At 47.5% G+C, this 22,705-nt stretch overlaps 1 protein-coding gene across 1 annotated transcript in view; it reads left to right on the forward strand.

Moving 5' to 3' along the window:
- The window catches only part of pcxa (pyruvate carboxylase a), a 71,547-nt gene that overhangs the window by 21,328 nt on the left and 27,514 nt on the right, over window positions 1-22,705 (forward strand). The window contains exons 9-10 of the mRNA XM_076979446.1: window positions 3,641-3,803; window positions 17,032-17,214. Coding sequence (XP_076835561.1) covers window positions 3,641-3,803; window positions 17,032-17,214 — 346 coding nt within the window. The remainder of the gene's footprint in view (window positions 1-3,640; window positions 3,804-17,031; window positions 17,215-22,705) is intronic.

Raw genomic sequence — 22,705 nt, forward strand, 5'->3', positions numbered from 1 at the left:
AAATGAAAAATGGTAAATTCCTTTGTCGTTCTTTAAAAACAATAATAAAATCACATTTACTGAAGATGACTGATCAACTCCTAGTATTGGAGGGAACATGTTCTCATTATAATAGTTACACACACAAACACATGCAGCACATTTCTAAAACTGAAGTGTTAACGGTGTAGTGTTGAAGTGTTATAGCTAAGCTGTACTATAAATATTCCTCCCACCATTTCCCAACTCTGAGACACATACAGACATACAAATTACGTACAATATGTGTACAAAAGGTGTAAAGGATGAAGTTTGTGTACGCTCCACTGCTAAAGCATTCGAAAATCTTCAATTTCTACAACAATTCTACAACAATTTCTAGTTGAGCTGGGATAAGAGACATTGGGAAGTAAATGGCCCAAGCGTATCAGTAACATAAGCAGAGGCCAATCCATCTAATCAATAAAATATTATATCCTGCACTGCACAGGAAACCAGATAAAAGGTAAATCTGAGGTAATACTATCCCGTTTCTTTGTACCTGTGAGAACACAGGCTGCTGCATTCTGAGCAAGTTGCAAACTTGTAAGAAATTACTGGTTCAGGTAGTGTTCTGGCTTCCTTCCTTGCTACACTTTGTGTTTAAGGTACTCTGACTCATGATTAAATTCTTTGTGGGAGCAGCAACCACCATAGCACGATGCTTCCACCACCATGCTTCACCTTATGGCTGGTATGAGCCAAGGGTTGTGCAGTAACCGCTTTCCACCAAATTTTGTTCTTGCTGTTGGTCTTGGAGATTTTGTTTCCTCGGATCAGACAATCTTTCTACATGTTGCCAGTGTCTGAGTTTGCAAAGCAGAATTAAAGTTGGTTGTCTTATTCCTGTTACTTAGTGGCTTCTGTGTTGCCACTCTGCCATAAAGGTTTGATTTATCCCTGGCCAGGACTTTTAGAGCTCTTTTAGAGTGACTGTTGGGTTCTTTATCTACCTGACCAAGGTCCTGGATACTGAATTTTGCTGGAAGCACAAGTCTTGGAAACTTCAAGGCTGTGCTGAACTGCGTCCATTTCAAAAGTATTGAGGCCACTGTGATCCCGGGAACAAATCAAATCGTCTGATATTGTTTTTATACCTTTTTGTTCTGATATCACGTGCCCCAATTTGATCATTGGTATCCCTTGGACTTCATGGCTTGGTTTTTGTCCTGTGTCTGTAAATTGAGCACATTTATAGAACCAAGTGTGTTTCTTTTGAAACTGTCGATTCAATTAAAATTTCAACAAGAGAACTCTCACTACATACAGAAGTTCTCAATACATCTCAGGGATAATTAAAGCAAACAGGATGCACCTGACCACAATTGAGTGCTACAGCAAAGGGTCTGCATATTTTTAATGATGGATTTGTTTTAGATTTAAAACCTTTAATAAATTCTGACATTTATAAGTGAATAAATGCAGCTTGTTTGGTGAAAATGACCATTATAGCCAGTGAAAAACAAATTCGCAATACTTTCTGAATGCGTGTCTGTCTGTCTTTTTGCCTGGTGTGTCATGCACAATTTGCCTTCCGAGCAAGCTAGCTCAGTCTTTACCAGGAACCCAGCTGCCAAAATTAAAATCTATATGAGACTTCTGTGCAGAATGTAGGGAGACAGACGGGGTGAGAGAGAATTTGTTCCTCCCTAGAGATGGTCTCATGTACTCTGATCATAATAGCTCGGCTCGTGTCTATAGAAACACAGCATGTGTGCTGGAAGTGCCTTAACTTGCCAAACAATTAGCCGGATTAGATGGCAATCGTAAAAGATGCTCCGAAAGATGATATTTTTTTTATGGAGTTACGACTTGGCTCCATTAAATTTATACTGTGGGTCCAAATATTTATGAACATGCTTAGAAGGCCAGGGAAGTCCTATTGGTTACTTGCTTAGACTGTAATCTGTACCATCAGATTCACATATGTACGGGCTGTTTGTGGAATAAATCTGTATTGTACCTTTCATTACTCCTCAGTCCTGATGCACAGGGATTATATTCCAGCAGTGTCTAACAAAATGTATGAAATGAAACTTGCAGGATTTATGGATTTTATTTCCATTATGTATATGTGTAATGCAGGTAATAAATGAGGTTGTGTCTGTTGGATTAAGTGAACGTGCAATGAGTTGTTGACTGAATGTCACAATAAAAGCGTGTCACTTCTAAGCTTTGCTGCATGGAGGCAGTTAATTTGTTTGTCTGTTGTGATTCTGAGGAATCTCTAGAGTTGCACTTGCACAAAGACTTGTGTGTGTAATATCCAGAGATTTTACTGTGACAGTGTATTAAAGAATTAAGGACGTACAGGTACATGGACATTCCCCATGTGTGTGTTTGTGGGAAGAGGGCGGTCTATGAGTGAATGATCCTAATATATAAAATCCAGTGTTGTGTAAGAAACAGGTGCTTGTTAACCTGAATTATTGATGCACTGCACGAAGAAAAAAAAACCTCCATTCCGTCTCATTTGTGTAAAGTATTTCTGCTTTTGCTTAAAGATGTTTGACCCAGTAAGCATGCAAGCACTATAATATCCGCACACGGACACGAGCAAACAAAAAACAAATGGGTTCTAACCGAGCAGAGAGGAGATCTGATGGGCTGCGGACTTATGTTTTGCCTTGAAGCAAAATATTCAGAAGCAGAATATTCCTCTTGTTCTTACCATTGTTTTAATGTGTTGTGAGAACTGTGTGTAATCAGCAAGCACTGCACTGTGGGCTGTTTTTCTTCCTTGAGTGGAAATTATTGATGGACTCGCAGCCTCATCATATAAATAAGCATTAGTAGCACCTTCATGTGTGCCCCGAGACATCCTGAATTAGCCTACTTGCCAATGTGTTGAGATGGATGGTAGGACATTATGAGATGGTAAACGTCTGTCTGGCTTATCTATAAGGGTAAGACTGTAAAATCCAAAGAATTACTCCATCTCATCCAGGAAGGCGAAAATAATCTGTCCAATTTATAGACTTCTTAATAAATCTACCTTTAGACTGTGCCGAGCTCTTTCCCATTAAGATGACTGATCCAGCCGAATGGACTCAATCAGGCGTGGAAAATGACCACCTCATCCGATTGGGCCAGAGAGCGATTACTGAAGTTTGTAGTTGAGTGAAATGTAGTTGAGTCAGTCTGGGCCATGGCGCCCTGTCATTGCCTCCATCGGGGTGTGATTCCATGACGTGGGGCTCCAAATTTCTCTCTAAGTAAATTGAAACTTGCCTCCTTTGTGTCCGTCTCCGTGTCCCATCCTCTGTGTCTGTCCCCTGGTTTTCTTTGTCAGGTAAAAATGCTGTAGGGGTGGTAGGGGGGAGCTGTCGGGCGTGTGTAGTGAGGAGGTGCTGGAGCGTGAAGGCATGCCGTCCCTTTTACGGGGCTGATGGTGATGCTGTGAATGGACCCACATGGCTGCCCCCTTGCACTAATCTTTCATGAGGAGAGAATGAGTATGGCATGGTGGATTGTGCATTTGGTGTGAGGGAGGTCTTTGGGGACAGATCTATGAATCTGTATACACTAACGTTCTGTCTCTGTCTCTGTCTCTGTCTCTGTCTCTGTCTCTGTCTCTCTCTCTCTCTCTCTCTCTCTCTCTCTCTCTCTCTCTCTCTCTCAGTGTGGACCTGGTGCACGCTCAGCTGCATGTGTGTGAGGGCCGCAGCCTGCCTGAGCTGGGCCTCAAGCAGGATAAGATCCGCATCAATGGCTCTGCCATCCAGTGCCGTGTGACTACCGAGGACCCTGCACGCGGCTTCCAGCCAGACACAGGACGCCTGGAGGTGAAGTAGCACCATGCATAGACACCACGCTCTGTGTGTGTGTGTGTGTGCTGGGGGGGGGATATCTGTTTGAGGTGTGGGTGGGAAGAATATAGCCGTATTACTACTGCAGGGGTAGCACTTTACCTCTGGGGTTTGATTTTAAACGATCTGGTGACTGAAGAAAAATAGCAATCAGCTTTCACAAGCTATTCTTTCATGTACAAGCCTTAAGTCTGCCAGATCCAGCACCAGCCAGGGGTGGGGTGATTGAATAATGTGATGGCGTGAGGGGTTGCTAGGTTATCCAGTTATCCTTGCCTGTATTTAGTACACCTTCACAGTCCCCAGGATTCTTTCACAGAACCCGTTCAATTACCCACACTTGGCCTGCTTAGTGGTCCTGTGCTCTTGCTAACTTAAAATCTCCTGCAATTCGCTTGAAATATTTGTTCCTGTGCTTAGCTGTTCTGTTAAGATGGGAATGTTGCCCACCTGTACAAAGATGCTTTCACCCAATCGCCCAGGCTACAGAAGTAGACACGGGCGTCGTGTGGCACTAGGATGAAGCTCTCAAAGTGGTAGAGGCACGGAGAGAAAAGGTGCAGACTTGTGAAGAGGGAGAGATGGAGATGAACGAGGGAGCGAGGACTTGGGCTGTCATAAAATGGTTCCTGCAGCTAAATTTATCACGGAGCTGCTCCTCAGCAGAGTGAAGGGAGAGAAAGGGATGTGATGGGTGTTTGTCGCCGAGGGAGAGGGGTGAGAAGGGAGAAATGAGCGAGGAACCTCAGCAGATGTTGCCCAGTGCACTAAAATGGAGACTCTGCTAAATTATTGATGCATATTGATAGATCAGTAGATTCCAATGGTGGAGAGAGAGCTAATATGTGGGATGAATGTTTCATCCAGCTTGGTACAGGAGTTTAGGTGGGAGGTAAAGGAAAGGGGTGGGGGGTGGGGGGACCCCAGAAGGTAGCAGCATGGAGATGAAAAAAGATGTGATGTTCGTCTCACTTTGAGGTGTATAAGCAAGAATCCAGCCTAAGACCTCTTGTGTTTCAGTAAAGCCTGGAAATGTTACACAAGACCGTGTGTGAGAGGAGACCGAAGTGGAGCAGCAGCCCCTGAAGCGTCTGATATGATAATCGGGCAGCTCGAGCAGGGACGGGAGACGGAGCATCGTCCCCCCCCCCCCCCCCCCCCCCCTTTCAGCTTCCTCTAAAATATGTGATGTGATGCAGGAAGGAGTGAGTGTAGGGTGACTCCATTCTTGTTGTGAGGGTAAATAAGAGTATAATGGGAAGAGTGAAATATCTGAGAGAATAAGTGAGGAAAATGAACCCAGAGAGTACGCTTTTGGCACTCTGGTGGTGTAATGGAAGGCTGTTTTCATTTGATGGATGTGTGTGTGAGCGATGGAGGCATTCAGGAGCATGTATGTCATGGCAGTAGTTCTTCAGGGCTGTATGTAAAGTCCTTTACAGCACCGTGTTCCACCCAAAAGCACAGCTTAGACTCCTTATGCACATGCTACGGAGATTTTATTAAGGTTTGGCTATGAAAAGATAACTGGCTGTTTAAGCTGTTGGCAGAACTTGCTCCATCTGCTATGTGCGTGTCTCAGTGTGTGTGTGTCTGTTACGTTTCATCATTAACAGCAAACATCAGCTGGCACATGCGCATTGAGAACGTAAATGCAAATAAGCTGTGCCCTCCTCATTAGCATAATCATAATAAACATAATTACCCTGATGAATGTACTGATTGTAAATATCGCTCTGTTTGGAATGCGTCCATATTTTAAAATGATGGGGTTACAGAAACATTGTTCATGTTGCCTTGAAAGATGAATGGGGGATTTCGGGGAAGGATTTGTTACCGCTTGGCTTTCAGCCTTGAAGACATTCTGGCTCGAATTTAGAGACTGTTTGATCATCTATCTCGCTGTAGACGCTCAATATTTGTTTTAATCAATGCGTTTTCTTCTTTTGTTACTTAACAGCCTCAGATTGATTTAGAGGACGAGTCTAGTTCATGCTCTGTGTGTGTGTGTGTGTGTGTGTGTGTGTGTGTGTGTGTGTGTGTACGCACTTGTTGCTGTAAGCTTGTCTGGAGCGGACCTGCATCCCCTTTAGCCCTTCAGCTGTCACACTGCCTGATAGTACACGCACACATACACGTACGCTCACAGGCTGAGAGTCATCTTGTATCCATTTTTATTAGTGAGGGAATGAGGAAATATTGTTTCTCCGACAGATGGCTGCTGAGACAAGCCTGTCCTTTCTAGTTTGGGTGATAAGATTCTCATTTGGTGTGAATGGGACTTATGACTGGCCATATTCTCTTGCGAGCTCTCCCGAAGGGCGATAAACACATATTTTAACTGCAGAAAGTTCACATCCAGCAGAGCTGAGCGCTCCCAGTGAACAGCCCACTTCTGTTGACTTAACAAGTGTCTCTTTTTTTCCCCCCTCCTGGGTGCTTTTTGAATAAGCTTCGGCGTCCGAAGGGCACCCGGCGTTCCTGGTGTGCCGCTATCGCACGAGTGCGTTCTCCTCCCGCTGGAGTGGCACGTCGTTGGGCCGTCGCGGTGGCACTGCCGTTTCTCGTGCCCATGTGCATCGGGACACCTGGGCACACAGAGGTCACACCCTGCCGCATCACACCTGCGGAGACGCCCACCGGGTGTAGCCGGGTTGCTAGACGAGACCCAGGACTCTGACTTTGCTGCTTCAGTCCTAAGAAGCTTGAAGGTAGTCTCTTCTGCTCTTTTGGGAGGAGTGAGCTTTGGGTGGTGCCCTCTGAAACCTCCCTCTAACACACCAGATCCTGCATGTCATTGTATGCCAACTTATTGTATGCCACTTACTAAGGCTTTTAGCTGCTTGGTTCAACTGATGTGAAAGAGGGAAACATTTGTGTTTACTAATTCATTGTTGGCACTGTTCATAACCTTCCCTTACAAAGACACCTGGTTGGACTACAACGCCTTTTTATTTATGTCTGCAAGGCCCTGAGGGTCACTTATCCTGAGGTAAAACCTGGTGTCTGTGTCTGGGCTGTCATGTGTCTCTGCAGTGAGGGCCTGCCCTTTCCTGAGAAGTATTCTAGGCTCCTGTCAGTAGCTAATGGCTCATGGGGCACTAAACCTTCCCTGCTTCCTGATAACAATGTCTGTGGAAAGTGTAACACAATTAAAGTAAGCAAGAAACGGAATTCAATACCCAGGGCAGATATACAGCGTGCTGATCTCATTTAGTATCCACACCACATACACACCACCTTTTTTTGGGAGGGGGGTGCAACAAGCCTCAGTCAGCTGGGTACTGCACCTGCAGCTCTCTTTAGCACACGAGTGCCAGTGTCATCTATTAATCACACACACACACGACCTTCTGGGTGCCTTTGAGCTGCCTTCAGCAGTCCCACCTGAGCGTCTCCCACCCCCGTTTGCCATATTGCTCACGGCCTGGCCGAACAGGAAGCTCTTCGCTCTTCTCCGAGGTAACAAAAGTGCTCTGCAGAGTTTGCTCTTCCCCGCGCAGACGTTTGATGACTCCTCAGTGTGTCACTGTACTTTTAAAGGGCAAAGTGGCCACAAGCAGAGTTTAATGACGACCCAAATGACATTTAAAGAGAAAAGGGTGATTGGGGAAAAATGGGTGGAAAATGTTGGATTTCTTGGCAGGGGCTCCGTTCAACTGCCCAAGCAATTTCTCGTCTCCTTATTGTTTTGTATGTATGGGCTGTTCATCATAGGAAAGTCGAGCTTTGAGAAATGACTTGTGACAGTTTTTGTGCAGTTAGAGGTCGTTTGGTGGTTTTTTAAGGGTGTAATATTTCTTGCTGGTGAAGTAGGTGTTTGAACTCTTGCGCTCTCTGGTTTTCATCTTCAATCCAAGGTGTAAGAAGAGTGTAATGGTACTAGATGCTGCTAGAATGAAGGGATGCAGGTGGACGGAGAGAGGGAGCGAGGAGTTAACACTGGGGAGGGAGGGATTTGTCCTTTACGGTGTAGTTTCACGAGAGTAGCCAGCTGATGCCCTCTTGTGAACATCCCCTTATGCTGTAATGACAAGTATAAGTACGTAATCGTAAAAGATGAGTCTCTAGTCTCCAATTAGTTCCTTACTCTTCTAAACGACTGCAATGATGGTGCAGAAAATGTGGCCATCATCAAACATAAAAACTGAGTAATATTTAATACTAGCCAAGAATGTGTGTGTATGTGGGGTGGGGGTGGGGGGGGGGGGGGGGGGGGGTTGTCGTACCAGGCCACAGGGGCAAGAGATGAGAATGTGCCGTCTTATTGCAGCACCCTGGGCAGTGCTGGGACCCTATATTATGGGCTGCACATCTCCGTGGGAAACACCCAGCTGACGATGGGGCTAGAGTGCCTGAGTCATTCCTGTCTGAGGACGGCTGCACTTGGAGCGATAAGTGCGTGCTTGCAGAAAGACGTTTTCGCCTGCCGCGTTGTGCAAAAGCGGCTACTTTCTGTGGGCTGCCGCTCTGTGTTTTGAGTGCCCATGTAGCCACTGGAAAATGGTGCAAGGACTACCATATCGTCCTCGTCTTGGATGGCTTCTCATAGCATAAAGAGGTAAAGCACAAGCAATGTGTTTTTTAAAAACCCATTTCTGTTTGACACATCTTATAAAGTGGTGTGCCCCCTAGTATCTGCACTGAATGCTTCTTTGAAGTATTATCAGGGTATTCAAAAAAAATTATATGTCAACATTATAAGCCAGCGTTGTAGCTGTGTCAAAGAGGTTACAGTGACATTTTCACTGTTCCACCCATTCTCGGCCCTGGGACTGGCACCGTATCACTGAAGCTCTGGGTCTTTGTAAGTGTTCACACTAAGCTCTAAGCAGGTTTTTTTTAATTATTTTTTTTTTTTTTGCTTACGGTGTATCCTGGATGTGGTGATTTTTATTTATTAATTTATTTTATTAATGGAAGGATGGAAAATGTTCTAGGATTGTCCATTAGCTCCAGTGGGTATTGTTTGCATGTCTTTTTCAGCACAAACTCGCAGGTCCCGACAGAAGGTTTGGATTGTGTTTGGGACGAAAGCAGTGCAAATGGAGAGATGTGCAGCTTATCTCGTGGGCATGTAGGCCTGACTACATACACTTCTTAAATAATCCTTGTAAATAAGTGTGAACAACCAAGAGTCTTTATACGTGATTCTAAATCGGTTGCGCAGCGTAGCTTTAGTTCGGAATGTCTTCTAAAAGCTGCTGCTGCTTCCAGCCTATTTGAAATCCTTGCACGACATTGGAACTGTTCTCCGCTGGTAGAGCGAGGAGCTTTTGTTCCACCCTGATTCTTCCCCTTCTGTTGAACCGCTGAAGGTGCAGCAGCTTTATTAGGAAGTGTGTTCAAGCTTACTGAAGTTTACTGCAAATAGATTCCAGTCAAAAGTCACGCAAACGGTTATAATTGAGCTCGTGTACTCTGCTCCGTTCACGAAGAGGACCGTAGTGCTCACCTCAGACGGTTGAGCAGATGTATGGAGAACACAAGAAGCTTTCACGACCTCATTTTTGTGCAGGTGTTTTTCGTTCTGATCATTTTTTTTTTTTTTGAGGAGCTAGACATGTAAAATACGGTTTTATGCAGCTAGAACAGAAAAGTCTGTCCCTGTCCCGTGTTTATACGCTTTCTCTGTCTCTAGTTGTCTAGTCTTGAGCATCCCTACAGATTACCCAAGCTAGACAGGCTCTTGCACAACACGCATTTTGTGTCTGCAGGTAATACATTTCTGGAGACCTCCATTTGGTGGTTATATCGTGCCATCACCTTGCCGAAACAGAACGTTTCTGCCTTGCTCCGAAGTGAAATTGAAAATTTCCCATTTAGAGAAGCGTGTTGAAATGAGCATTGCTTCCGCTCCATCTCCTGTTCCTCCCCCGCCAGCCGAGCGCACGGCGAGCAGCACTCCCCTCTAAATGAGATTGACATTTTACTTCTAATGAAATATGCTCCAAAATTACAATCCATATTTAGAGGTAATGAAATCATCCTGGGTCTGCGTCCTCTGGCACATCCTCCAACACGTGTCGTCCCAGCCCCGCCCTACGCCCCGCCCATGCCCCGCCCACTCCCCTACGCCCCGTATTCCACATCCACTCCCAGCTCGGCTCTGTCATTCTCCCCCGCCTCGGTCTGGTTTCATCCCTCGTTCTCATTCCACTGTGATTCTCATCTTCCTTCTGTGCCGTCTCCCGTTTGGCGCCGTGTGGTTTGAGAGGGATTTTGTTGTTTTGAAGTTTCTTTCAGAGTCTTTGTGTGTTCTTCTTCTCCCGTCCTTATCTGCATCTGCCAACGCTCCACGCTGCTTCATTTCCCAGGCCTGGTTCCCCCATCTTCCTTTCATATTGTCTTTCATGTAGGTCTTGTTTTAGTTTTCAACAAGGGTGAAGATGTTTCCCATTCTGTAGGGCTGCTTGGTCTTAACACCTCTTCCTTGCCATGAATGACATTTCTTTTCTCATTTCCCTTTTGTGGTATCAGTCTGACCAGGACCTCTCATTCTCATACATGTTTACCCTTCTGTTTACACTTGTTGTGGGCAGTTTCTGAATGTTATCTCTGTTTGTCTGTTTGCCTCATTATTTAACATGCATTTAATCTCTGCACTTCTCTTGATTTCTTGTAATTTATTTATGTATTTGTTTTTTATCTTTGAATATTTACCAATTGTAGCTTCTGAACATTTTAGAAATGTGCTTTTTGGCTAGCCATTTGAGACTCTATTTTCCAACATTTCCAAGAATGGTGTAACTTCACTTCTCCTCTTTGGAACTTCTTCCTTTCTGATGACCGTAAACAGTCTGGTTATGTTCCCCTGAAGTTTAGAAGCGTGATCATCATTAAATGCTCGATGGTGTCTCTTCAGCCCAATGTGATATTTGGCAGAACATATGTATTATTTTTATGCTGCTTTTTTATGGTGCATTGCAGAGTTTGATTTCGTTGTGGAATTTCATGTTGAAATTTAGTCCTACTCCCTGATTTTATTAAGTGTTTAAAAATTTGAAAAGGACGAATGCTTCATGGTGGTGGTTCTTTCATAATAAACAAATTAACTATATAAATATATTCCACCACCTGGTGCTGTGAATGTACAAGCCAGACAAGATGAAGGCTTCCCCTTGAAGTAAACAACACCGCTTCTGGCAGGCCCATGAAGCATGCCTCTTCGTGTCTGGCTGTCTGTCTGAAGCATGCCTCTTCCTGTCTGTCTGAAGCATGCCTCTGTCTGTCTCTCTGAAGCATGCCTCTTCCTGGCTGTCTCTGTCTGTATGAAGCATGCCTCTTCCTGACTGTCTGTCTCTTCCTGGCTGTCTGTCTCTGGCTGTCTGTCTGAAGCATGACTCTTCCTGGCTGTCTCTGTCTGTCTGAAACATGACTCTTCCTGGCTGTCTGTCTGTCTCTGTCTGTCTGTCTGTCTGAAGCATGCCTCTGTCTGGACGTCCTCTCTATCCACCTGCTCGTCTCATCAGTGGAGCTCCATCAGCTGATTGGAGCACATTTCTCAGTGTGCGGAGAGCAGGACGAGAGGCTTTGAGAAACTAGCTGGAGTGCTGAAGGTGGCGAAGCCTCAGTTTAGATACTTGTGACGCCACTTGGCTCCTAGAGGCAGGAGGTTTTTCAGGTGTTGGCTGACATCTGTAAGAGTGAAGAAGCCTTATTTATATTTAAATAACAGTAAGAGTTAGTCATCTGGTGTTCCTCACCGACTCGTACGCTCGTGGACTTGTGAAGGACATCTGTAGTGGCTCTGCGTCCAAGACGTTCAGTGCCTTTGCTGTAATCGCTGCTGCCTGGTCTGTTGCTGCTTTGCCGGCTGATGTACTGTGAATATGACCTCCCGTGGTTTGAGAAACAATCAATTTGTTCCCAAAACCGCACACGCAGCTCAGAGCCTGGCGCTGCTCTCTGGCAGTGGTCCGGTTCCCCGGGATTTCTCAGCTGCTTGTTGCTGGCAGCCCGAGAGCTCCTCGTTCCGCCACCGCCAACATTGGGTGGTACGGACGGCTAAGTTTCTTCCTCCCTGTCGTTTCAGATCAGCGCTCTCTACCGCGGATGCTTGTCAGGGTAGGTTAGCAAGTGGGAGATAGCAGTGACTAACGCAGTGAGGAGTGGGGGGCTGTATTGCAGATTTGACAGATTTGGGGATCCTGTTGGCTGATGTGTTCTCTCTGACTGATCAGACACAAAGCTCAGATATGTGGTGGCTGTATGGCTCAGATATATGGGGTTACCATTAGGCTTCTGTTAACTGCACCTCGTGGCAGGAATCCCACTCCCATCTAACAGGAAAGTGGTCATGCATGAATTGGTAGGGTGTTTATTTATTTATTTATTGTTTGTTTGTTTGTTTGTTTTTCTTGCTTTTATGAACGTTTTTTTCTCTCATCTGATGTTGCTTCATTTGAAATGATAGTGTTTTATTAAGGCTAATAGTGTATCCCATTAGAGATACACTGGCTGTGATGTAAAGTGTGTCTGTCAGAGAGGCATACACGTGTGTGTGTGTGTGTGTGTGTGTGTGTGTGTGTGTGTGTGTGTGTGCACGTGCGCAAGCATTGGACTACATGCCTGTTGTTTACCATGTGAATGTATTCCCATCGCTGCATGTGAGAGGCGGCTGTGTGTGCAGGCCATATGCGTGGGCTATTTTCACACTGCAGAATGCCCCAAATACAGATACAGACAGCGTAACTGCTGCCCTGTCTCTGAGGATGTGTCCCCCGAGTGGACCTCTGTGTCCTCAGTCCTGGGCTTTTGGAGTGGAGCTGGAGGGAGGGCTCCTCGGACCCACGGCTCTAGCAGCAGTCGGGCCGGGCCCTTCCGCTGGGATGCGTCCCAGCTGGGAAACGCTGGGGAAAATATTCAGGACATTGACAGAGTGGCCAAGCCAAGTGTCCTTCACAACACTGTCTGTTTCCTCGTGTGTGTGCGAGTGTGTGTGCACGCATAGATGCGTGGTTGTGCACATTTAGCCGAGCTGGATCCACTGACCCAAACGGGCCAAAGCCCAGACCAGTCTATTTCTCAACACTCCAAACACATGGACAAATACAGGAGGGATGTGTTTTGTTCTTGATAGATATTCTATATTTTATTGCACTGTATAAATTTTTTCTGCTGCATTTTTCATTAATGTCAACCGCAGTTCAAACAGCTTCCCAGCAGTGATCAAAGAACAAGAACATTGTAAAGCATGCTAACAGCAGGCCATGCGCATTCATCCAATGAATCTAAAATGATTACATGAAAAATGAGAAAATGATTACAACATTTACACATATAGGTAAAACTGATTGTTTGATTTATAAATGCTGATTGTATGACACCCCCCCCCCCCCTCCGAACAAGGTTGCTTGTAAGGTAAAAGACTCATGAAAGATTACAGATGCAAAAAATTAGAGGCTGGATACATTGTCGATCTCTAGACTTTTGATTAGCCAATAAGGCATCATTCAATCATTAGATCCACAACAAAAATATATTTAATCATTCCAGATTTCTCTCTGTGGAAGGCTTTAATGGCCAGGAGAAGAATTTGAAAAAGAGAGAACAAAATTGCTGATGTTTGTAATGGATGAGTTGTAATATGTACAGTGTAACTGCAGGGGCGGGCATAAGTCAACAATTACCCTGCCTAGTGTGGTTTGTGGCATTTCATAATTGTGTGTGTGTGTGTGTGTGTGTGACACATGAGGTCAGATGAGATTGGAACATAACTCCAGTTTCTCTCTTCCTGCTTAAGCTGCTCTCCCTCAGTCATTTCTTCTTCTTGTCCATTGTCCATACACACCACCATCTTTTTGTCTTTTATATTCAATAACTGCGTATTGATCTAACGTACACGGCTGCTTTGATGGGAGCATTTATTACGCAGTGTAAGTGATCGGTTTAACTAATAATAGCTTTTAGATCTTACCAAGCTAAATCTTCTACAAACAGAACTGCAACCAAACTGGAACAGGACTGGGTCTCTAAAGCATTTAACATGACCAGAACATCCTTGACCACATTATTATTTAGTCACTGGTTATCTAGTGTTAATGACTGAAAAAGCATTAATGAAAGTCTCACTGCTATATTGGCTCGTCAGCCTGACTGTAGTGTGTCCATGCAGCTGGGCTGCAATCTGCAATCTCTCTCCTGTTCACCCATGGCTCTTTCATTTAACCTCTGACCCTGGTGTTCGGCTTCCTTTGGTGCCTTGTTAAATGGAGGGTTGCTGAATGCCAGCACTGCTAGCACCTTTGACAGTCCTGGGATTTTGCGACATGAAGATTAATAGCAGAGACTTTTTAGTTACGTTTACTGTGGGTGGTTCGGAAAGCTAAAGTAAGTTGTACTGTGGTCTTCAAGAAGATTAAGATGTTGTTTTTTTGTTTTGTTGAAAGGAGAAAACTTTTAGTGGGTCTAATAAAGTGGTGTGGGTTTGTCTACTCACTCTGTGACTGCATTACACATGGAGGGTAATGTTACGACTTCAAAGGAAGGATCTTGATGCAGGACATACACACAGTGTATCAGCCACATTTCTGGCAATAAGATACGATCGTATTTCCATTCACAAAAGAGTGGAGGTAGAGGTGGGGGAGGGGGTTGGGGGAGAGACTGCAAAGCCAAATGTCTTTTTTATTTTTTATTTTTTTATTTTATTTTTTTATGCCTTCACTTCACCACAATGTATTTATGAAATCAAACCCAGCTAATGCATTGGCTTAAGTATTAAAAATATCCCTGAGGTTTAGAGTACTTCTCATGCTACACCTCGTCCCCAAGAGATGCTCAGCTGCGCGTGAGCTTGTGTTGTTGGGCGGGGCCTGTCTGGACCTGCTACAGCGAGCCCTAGTCACACCGCAGCCTTTCTGTATCCACCCACTGCTTTGATGTAGGAGGAAAGGGATGGATGCCTACCTACCGCACACCGCGCGGCTCGTAGTGAGGGGAATCCTGTCCACCTACTGCGCTCTGTGCTGGTTTTCTAGTGTGGGCCAGCTGGTTGAGGTTGTAGGAGTGATGTGATGTTTACCCACTGGCATGTTGGGCGGGTGAACGGCAGGTAGGTGGGGATGGGTGGAGTGATGAACGTGGACAGGTTGCATAGAGGCAGAAGGGTGATGGTGCAGCGGCAGAATAAGCAGGCGCAGGGCCCGGGGCTTGTGGGTGGGGGTGCGGGTGGGGGTGTGCGCTCCAGTAGAGGTGCAGTGACCTACTTTGCAGTGGAGGGATGTGGTGTTTAACACCAGCAAAGGAAAAGATGGAGGGGGAAGAAGTCCTGATTGGCAGTCCTGATTGGCAGGCTGCCTATCAGTTGCTATAGAGACCTTGGGTGAAGGATCACTGAAGATTCATCCTCGTGTGTGTGTGTGTGTGTGTGTGTGTGTGTGTGTGTGTGTGTGTGTATGTCCTCTATGATACAGCAGTGCCATCCTAAGCTAGACACTTCACACCTTTAATCGGCTCTTTCTCCAGATGGAGAGCCATCATGCCTGCACGCCCATGTACACACACACACTGATGAGCTGAGGACTGCAGAATTACTCACCATGATGTGGAAATGTCAGTGGACAGACACGCTCACGCTCACGGACAGACCTGATGACTTCTTGTCTATTTTTTTTTTTCCATCTCTCTCTTTTTGGGCCCAGGTGTTCACTTTAAAAGTCAATCAGTGTACATTCATTCAGGTTCAGGAGATGCGTGTACCTGATTCTTGTCAAACATGTGTTTAACAAACACATGTGTAGTTAGCCATAGCATTTAGTATTTAGTTGGTATACTATATCCTCTGTATGGGAAACCATATGTAATATAGATGCTGTATGCACCCACAAATCCCCCCCCCCCTCTTCCTTTGAATGTGCTCCATGTCATCCTCTGTCCAAACCTCTTAAACGTACTGGCTGCTCTCTGACAGGTTGCTGTGATCTGTGCAGGATTCTGCATGCATGGTTATGAGGAGCTCGGTGGTAGCTGGATCCATGCTCCGATCTCCCCCTGAAACATCTCCCTCGCATCCTGGCGTACACACACACACACACACACACACCCCACAGGCACGCTCATTACCCACAGGCACGCTCATTACCAGCGTTGTGGAGGCTTTGGGAAGGAGGCCTGCTAAGCACCCGTGGTTCCTCGTGCTGCCTCCGTTTTGGGAGTAGAGCTCTGGGATTGCGTTGGGGCTCTGGACTCGCACCTGGGTCAACTGCCGACAGATGGGTATAAAGGGTTTGGGGGTTGAAGGGTTTTGCTCGGTCTCCTCCAGAGCATGGTTCTCCTCCGACCACGCTCCATCAGTGTTTGGCAGCGACGGAGCGGGACGGAGGTGGAAATGCGATCGCCCCACACTGAGTTCTGACTGCTTCCTGCTGTCACCCACCCTCCTCGCGGTCCTGACCGAGGTTGCGGCCGCTGAAATCCCACCCCGAGGTGTCTGAGGGTGAAGAGCAGCGTAGTGGGTGACAGTGGGCGTTCAGAGCTTCGTCCTCATGCCTTCTGGGTTGGTGGAAAGTTCTCAGAAATCTTGAAGCTGAGGTGGTTGCCTGTGGGTGGTGGAGCTTGCTGGAGTTTGTCTGGGTGACTCGGCGTTTAAGACCGTGACTGGTCCTGTTTCTGACCAATTTTAGCACTAGGACATGAGTGGAGCCATTGCCATAGCAATTGCCATAGTGATGCTGGTGTAATCTCTGGTGTATTGGTCGTTCATTATCTAATGGTGTAAACAGCGGTACAGTTGACATTGAGTGATCACTGGCCCACCCACTTCTTTCTGATCGTCTCTGCACAAATGTCTCTTTACCTCCCTATTTGTATATCTCTCCTCTCTCTCTCTCTCTCTCTCTCTCTCTCTTCCCTGTCCTCCCTTTCTCTCACACACATCACCTTCTCTGCTCTGATGGCTCTAATGCCTATGTCAGGGGGTGAGACAGAGCACAATTGCACTAGCAAATGACTGCAGGCAGGATAGTGTGTGTGTATAGGGGGTGTGTGTGTGGAACTGTGTGTATGGGGGGTTGGTTTGGTGGTTTGTGTGGTCCCCAGAATGCACTCTATCTATTCTGTAAGTACAGCTGGGATAAAACTCCTGCTCCACATAGGACTGTCTGGACCAGGTTCTGATGGTGTACATGATTGGCTATATGATCCAAAGCCACATAAACTTAATGCGGTCTAACGCACCCTCCCCCTCCCCCACCCCTTTCAGGTCTTCCGCAGTGGTGAAGGAATGGGCATTCGTCTGGACAGCGCCTCGGCCTTCCAGGGGGCGGTCATCTCTCCGCACTACGACTCTCTCCTGGTCAAGGTCATCGCCAGTGGGAAGGACCTCCCAACCGCCGCCACCAAGATGAGTCGTGCGCTGGCCGAGTTCCGCGTGCGTGGCGTCAAGGTAACTAGACACAAGCCAGAGCCCTGAGGTTGAGTGCCCATTCCCTACCCGCTGCCGGGGGGGGGGGGGGGGGGGGGGCGTGTGCTGCGAGCGTAAGGGGCGGCGGGAGATTAAAGCGGAGCACGGCGGACGTTGGGATCAGTGACGCTCGGCCGTCTGACACTCCCGTGCTCGCTGCTGGTTAGGAGACCTGTGCTTTCTGTAGGGTCAGGATCACACTTGTGTTGTCGCATTCAAAAGCAATCCGTGTGGTGTTGCAGTTCTGTAGTTAATTCTCCGTCGAGATGTGAGCGCTCAGAACTTGTCTTATTATATGGAATGAGTCACATTGGCCTGTAGTCTGTAGTCACACACACACACACACACACACACACGTGCACAAAGACACTGTGTTCTATTAGACAAGCTCAGTGATCGGCACAGTTTGAATACAGTAATTGCAGGCGAGGATCCAGCTATTTGTAGTGAAGCGTTGCTGAGAGATTGTGGGTGAAGAGAGGAGAAAGCTTTGACAATCTTTTAACAAGTCATAATAAAAGACTGTGTACAAAGTGTTAGGAGAGCACCGTCCCATAGGTGCAGATCTTGGAGGAATGGGACTGCGTGCATCCCCAATTTAGTGAAGCTGTGTCCTGTTTTTTGCCAGCCCTGACTCAGAATTCACTGAATGCACCCTTTGTTGAGGAGAGGAAAAGTGTGTGTTTGTGTGTGTTTGTGTGTGTTTGTGTGTGTTTGTGTGTGTTTGTGTGTGTGTGTTGGTGCAGCTGAGCTTTGAAGAGTAGGCAGCCAAAGAAGCTTTTAATGTTCCACTTCATCATGGCGCTCCAATCTCTTCCCTGCATCTCTGGGATCATCCCCTTCTCCTCTCCTCCGTCCTGTCTTGTCCCTTGGACAGATGACCATGTCTTCCTCCTCTGACCGGGCAGGCCCTTCCCCCAATAGGACGACCCTGTTGGGGCTCATCTGTCACATCACCCCCCATGCTCCTTGCCCCAGTCTCTCCCCCTAGTTCTGCTCCTCCCCCTAGTTCTGCTCCTCCCCCTAGTTCTGCTCCTCCCCCTAGTTCTGCTCCTCCCCCTAGTTCTGCTCCTCGTCTGGGTTGTTTATTTCCTGTCATGAGCGTCCAGGTCCACATCCTGGGCTCATCTCCAATGAGTATCGTGAGCTGATGGAGTGTTCTGCAGGAGCTGAGCACAGGTCATCCTCCTCGGACAGCCTTAACGCACCCCCCCAACACACCCTCCAACATCCACTTCCCCCCCCACCCCAACACCACCACCATTCCCTTTTGATTAATTGCTCACATTCGCTTCTCTGCATAAACTGGGGTTTCTCCTCTTTCTTGCATTCTCCTCTCTCCTCCATTTCTCCTGTCCTCTCCTCCTTCTCACTCAGCCTGTCCATTGCAGCAGGAGAGAGATTCATTGCTCTGCTGTCGGTCTGGAGCACTCCTGCAAAAAAAAAAATTTCGATGATTTTTTTTTTTTTTTTTTTTTTTTTTTTCTTCTCAAGGCATTTTTAGATTGCCAATTTATTTAAAGTCCTGACACCACACACAGATTTAATTACCTCTTCAAATAAGGGGACTGCTTGCAGCCCTGCTGCCGTTCTCACAGGTGCATGTGAGGCAGGAGCCGGGGGGGGGGGGGGGGGGGGGGGCTGAGGAGTACCGGGGTGATGGTGAGAACACGGCAGAAGTAGAGGAGGAAGACGGGTGGTGAGGGAAGATGGGCCCGTCGGGCTGGAGGAGGATTGAGGGAGATGATCTGGGGATGAGAGTCACCCTGCAGGGGTGTTGGGAGTGGATCCCTAAACATATTACTGCCGAGGGAGGGAGGGAGGGAGGGAGGGAGGGAGGGAGGGAGAGGGAGGGAGAGAGAGAGAGAGAGTTTGTCTGCACATCCGAAATGTAGGCTATCCTCCTCCACAGTGTGCACACGCACACACACACTCCCACTCCCGCCCACACATGGACACACACACACACACACAAACTGTCATATGCAGGTAGGACGCCCACTGTCTGCTGACCATCTGCCTGGGTGGATCACACCTGCACTGGATCTCGTCAGGCTCTCCTCTCTTCTCTCAAGGATTTCTTTCAGACAAGGTGAAAGGAGAGAGTTTATGAACCAAGCTACAGGCAGAGGTTGAGAGGGAAGGCGTTCTCCCTCCTCCCTTGTCCTCTCTCCATCCCTCGTTCTGTATGTACACATTTCTGTCTCTCTCTCCCTCATGCTTCTTCTCATATTCTTACTTCTTGCCCTCACAGTACATTTGTGATATACCCAGTGACTCGATTACAGATTTCTCCCGCACGCGCACACACACTTTCTACCTCTCTGAGACACTGTTTTCACGTAACCTAGCTTGCCTGGCAGTGTGTAGGTGACTGCTGACCCATTGTGTGATCTTTGGGTGACATTCTAGTGAAAACATGTTGATTAAATAAATGTTGATTAAATAAAGCGCAGCATGTATATAAGGGCAAGGTGAGGGTATGTTTTAGTGTCCTTCAAAATGGATCAGCTCAACAGAACGTTCACAGTGGGAACGTCTCCTCCGATAGGGGATTAGGGGACAAAAGAGACGGGGACACGTCCTCGTCCTTCTGCACAACTGTGTGCCAAGACGGTGATACGAGGTCTGATGCAGGCGAGGCCTCGAAGACAAACGTGAAACGGTACGTGATGCCGTGGATGGGTGGTCTCCCTTTCCTCCGTCAATGTGCACTGGTGCATTCTGGGTCTGGGCACAGGAGAGTGTAAGTTGCTCCTCTCTCTGGCTGACCTCCTTTAGCCCAGTGCTCCATCAGCAGGGGTGGAGCAGAGGCTCAGATGGGGGCCTGTGTTAAACATCAGTGCAGCTGTGTTGACTCTGGTGTGTTCTGTGGCCTTGGCTCTGTATGGGCATTGCGTCTTGTTTTGGTTCTGTTGTCTCTGTGCACCCCCACCACTGACCCGTGTAGTTGGTGCCATTCGGGCCCGACCCAGTTACACTGGCCTTCTGCTACAGTCTCTGAGTTCTGAACGGTCGTCTGCCTCCCTGCTCCCTCCACCCTGGAGGAAGTGGAGGGAATATGATCAAAGGGCTGCAGCGGGAGGCGGTGCAGATGAGATCCAGCACCTCCCAACCTTTAAGAACCGGGTCTTAATGCCATTTCCTGCTCTGCCAGCCCGGGGGTTCCTCAGAACGATCAGGGGGATCGGGGTGGGCGGGCGTCTGTGTGCCCTGCAGGGAGTGATGCACGAGCTCTTCCAGCTCCAGCCTCCGTGGGGAACGTTCCCATCAGACTCTTCCCCTGAAGGAGGAGGTGGTTTGAGAGAGGGAGGTAATGAGGGGGGAGAGAGAGGAGGTGTGTGGAGTGGTGTTTTGGAAAGGCGTGATGTGCTCGTTAAAGCACACCCACCTTCCTCCCCATCACTCCTGCCCCTGCATTACCTGGAGAGGGAGCGGGTCAATCGTGACCCGCCTCTACCAGACTCAAACACGCTCACTGTGGGTTTCGGTCCTACTGTTCCCTGTGGGTGGGCCATGCCACTTTATTTTATAGTTTAACTTCAGCACTTTATGGTCATTTTCATAGGGGACTACTGCAGCTCACATTTCTCCCACCGGGCCATGCGTCTCCTGCTCTTCCAATTAACTCGCTGTGTCTTACACTGCAGACCATGAAATGTCTCCGGGTCAGGCCCCCGAGCGGAGCGGTGGCGTGTAAGGGAGGGGGACGCGTGCCGGCCGGCCGACGAGGGGTCGGAGCGGGCCTCGTTACGCACGTCCGTCGGTGCCTGATGGACTCGTGCGGAGCTCTGCCGGCGTGTGTGCGGAGGAGGCGTGTTCCTGCGCCGAGTACGTTCATCGCTCGGGCTGCCGAGAGCAGCTGGAGGTGGCGATGCTGGCGGGCGGCTGACGGGTTGGAGCAGCAGTAGCGTTGGGGGGGGTGGGGGGGTGGAGGTGTGGGGAAGAGCGCGTGAGCAGTGCGGCTCTCGCAGCCGCATAACGGCACGTCTGTGTCTGCCAGTTTTATTATTTTTTTTAGCGTGGACCACGTATGTGCATGTCGCCAGTCAGCCTGGTGTAATTGGGCAAAGCCGTCCGCCACACAGCCTATAGCAACTGGGCAGAACGCATGCCCCTCCCCTCCATCTCCTTCCCCTTCTGTGGGTGTGCAGCCCCACACGCGCTGCTTCTCCACAGGGCGTTAGCCTCACATTGTTGCTCACCCCGTATCAAAGCCAGAGCGTACACCGCAGCGGGGAGAGTCATGTGAACCAGCCCGCCTCCTGATAAAGGCCCCCCTCTGTGCCGCAGGGTCGCCTGTCTTTCCCAGCCCATGTGCCAACCCCACCCCCACCCCAACCTCCACCCACTACTCATCCACCCTTACCATCCATCTCCAAACCAATCTCGGTCCCTTTTCTCCGTCAGCTCTTCCACAAACAGGGCTGTCCTCCTCTGTCAGAAATTCGATCCTTTATCTCCTCAATGGGGGGCGGCAGTGGAAAAATATGGCTGGAGATGACAAAGGCAGTAAGGTTCTGACTGATGCCTGGAGCGGATCTCTGTGCCCCTTTAACGAGCCAGTTGTTCTCTGGCTCTGACATTTGTGCTTAGCTGCTTGGTGAGCTTCACCCGCAGCACAGGATTTACAATCTACACGTCTCCTCTCCTGTGTCCACTCCACACCCTCGTTCTTTAAGTTATTTTTACTTTTATTATTTTGCAAAATTTTTATCTCTTTCTGGAAAGATGCATGCTCCTCCACTAGAATTTTATTCTGTATTGTACAGAACGGTGTTATTGTAGAGGCACTGTTATTCACCGATAGTGTGTCTGTCAAATTTATGCTTACGGTTTTTCAACAAATCTTGGGATGCATCAGTATGGACTAGAACAGCTAAATAAAATTACAATGAATTTGATTTTTTTTCCCCACATCATTCAATTATTAAAGCAAATACAAAGTAATAGTTGTGCGGTATTCTCCCGCCAAAGCTTACCGATGTCAGGAAATGACACGTTTGGCAGTTGTTTATCTACACCCTGTCTGTTCTTTTATGATATCAAGAGACTGAAGCACATAAATAAGTTTTAGTTCTTCTTGAGACGTATGCCTAGAATGCATTAATTGGGCTGTTTGAGATAGGAGTATAAATATAAAGAATAATTGACTATGTTCTCTCTCTCCCTAATTTAAATTTAATTTGCATGTCTTGGATCTCGCAGCGGTTACTGAGCAAGTGAGATTTTTTTTTTTTTTTTTTTGCACAGAGCCTGATCATGTGATCATGTGTATCTGTGCTTTGCTGAATGAGAGCCATGAGGGTTGTTCACAGGTGTCTATTATTCCCCAGGTTGTAGGCATCATGAGAGATTGTGGCTGATGCTTCTTTTGTCTTATGCCGTTTAATTTATCTTCCTCCCCCATGTGGGGTTGTGTTTATGCAAAGCTCCGTTTAGCAGAGCTTTTATCATATTATATCCTAACAAA

This window comes from Brachyhypopomus gauderio, chromosome 18 (genome assembly GCF_052324685.1).
Source record: "Brachyhypopomus gauderio isolate BG-103 chromosome 18, BGAUD_0.2, whole genome shotgun sequence".
NCBI classification, from domain to species: domain Eukaryota; kingdom Metazoa; phylum Chordata; class Actinopteri; order Gymnotiformes; family Hypopomidae; genus Brachyhypopomus; species Brachyhypopomus gauderio.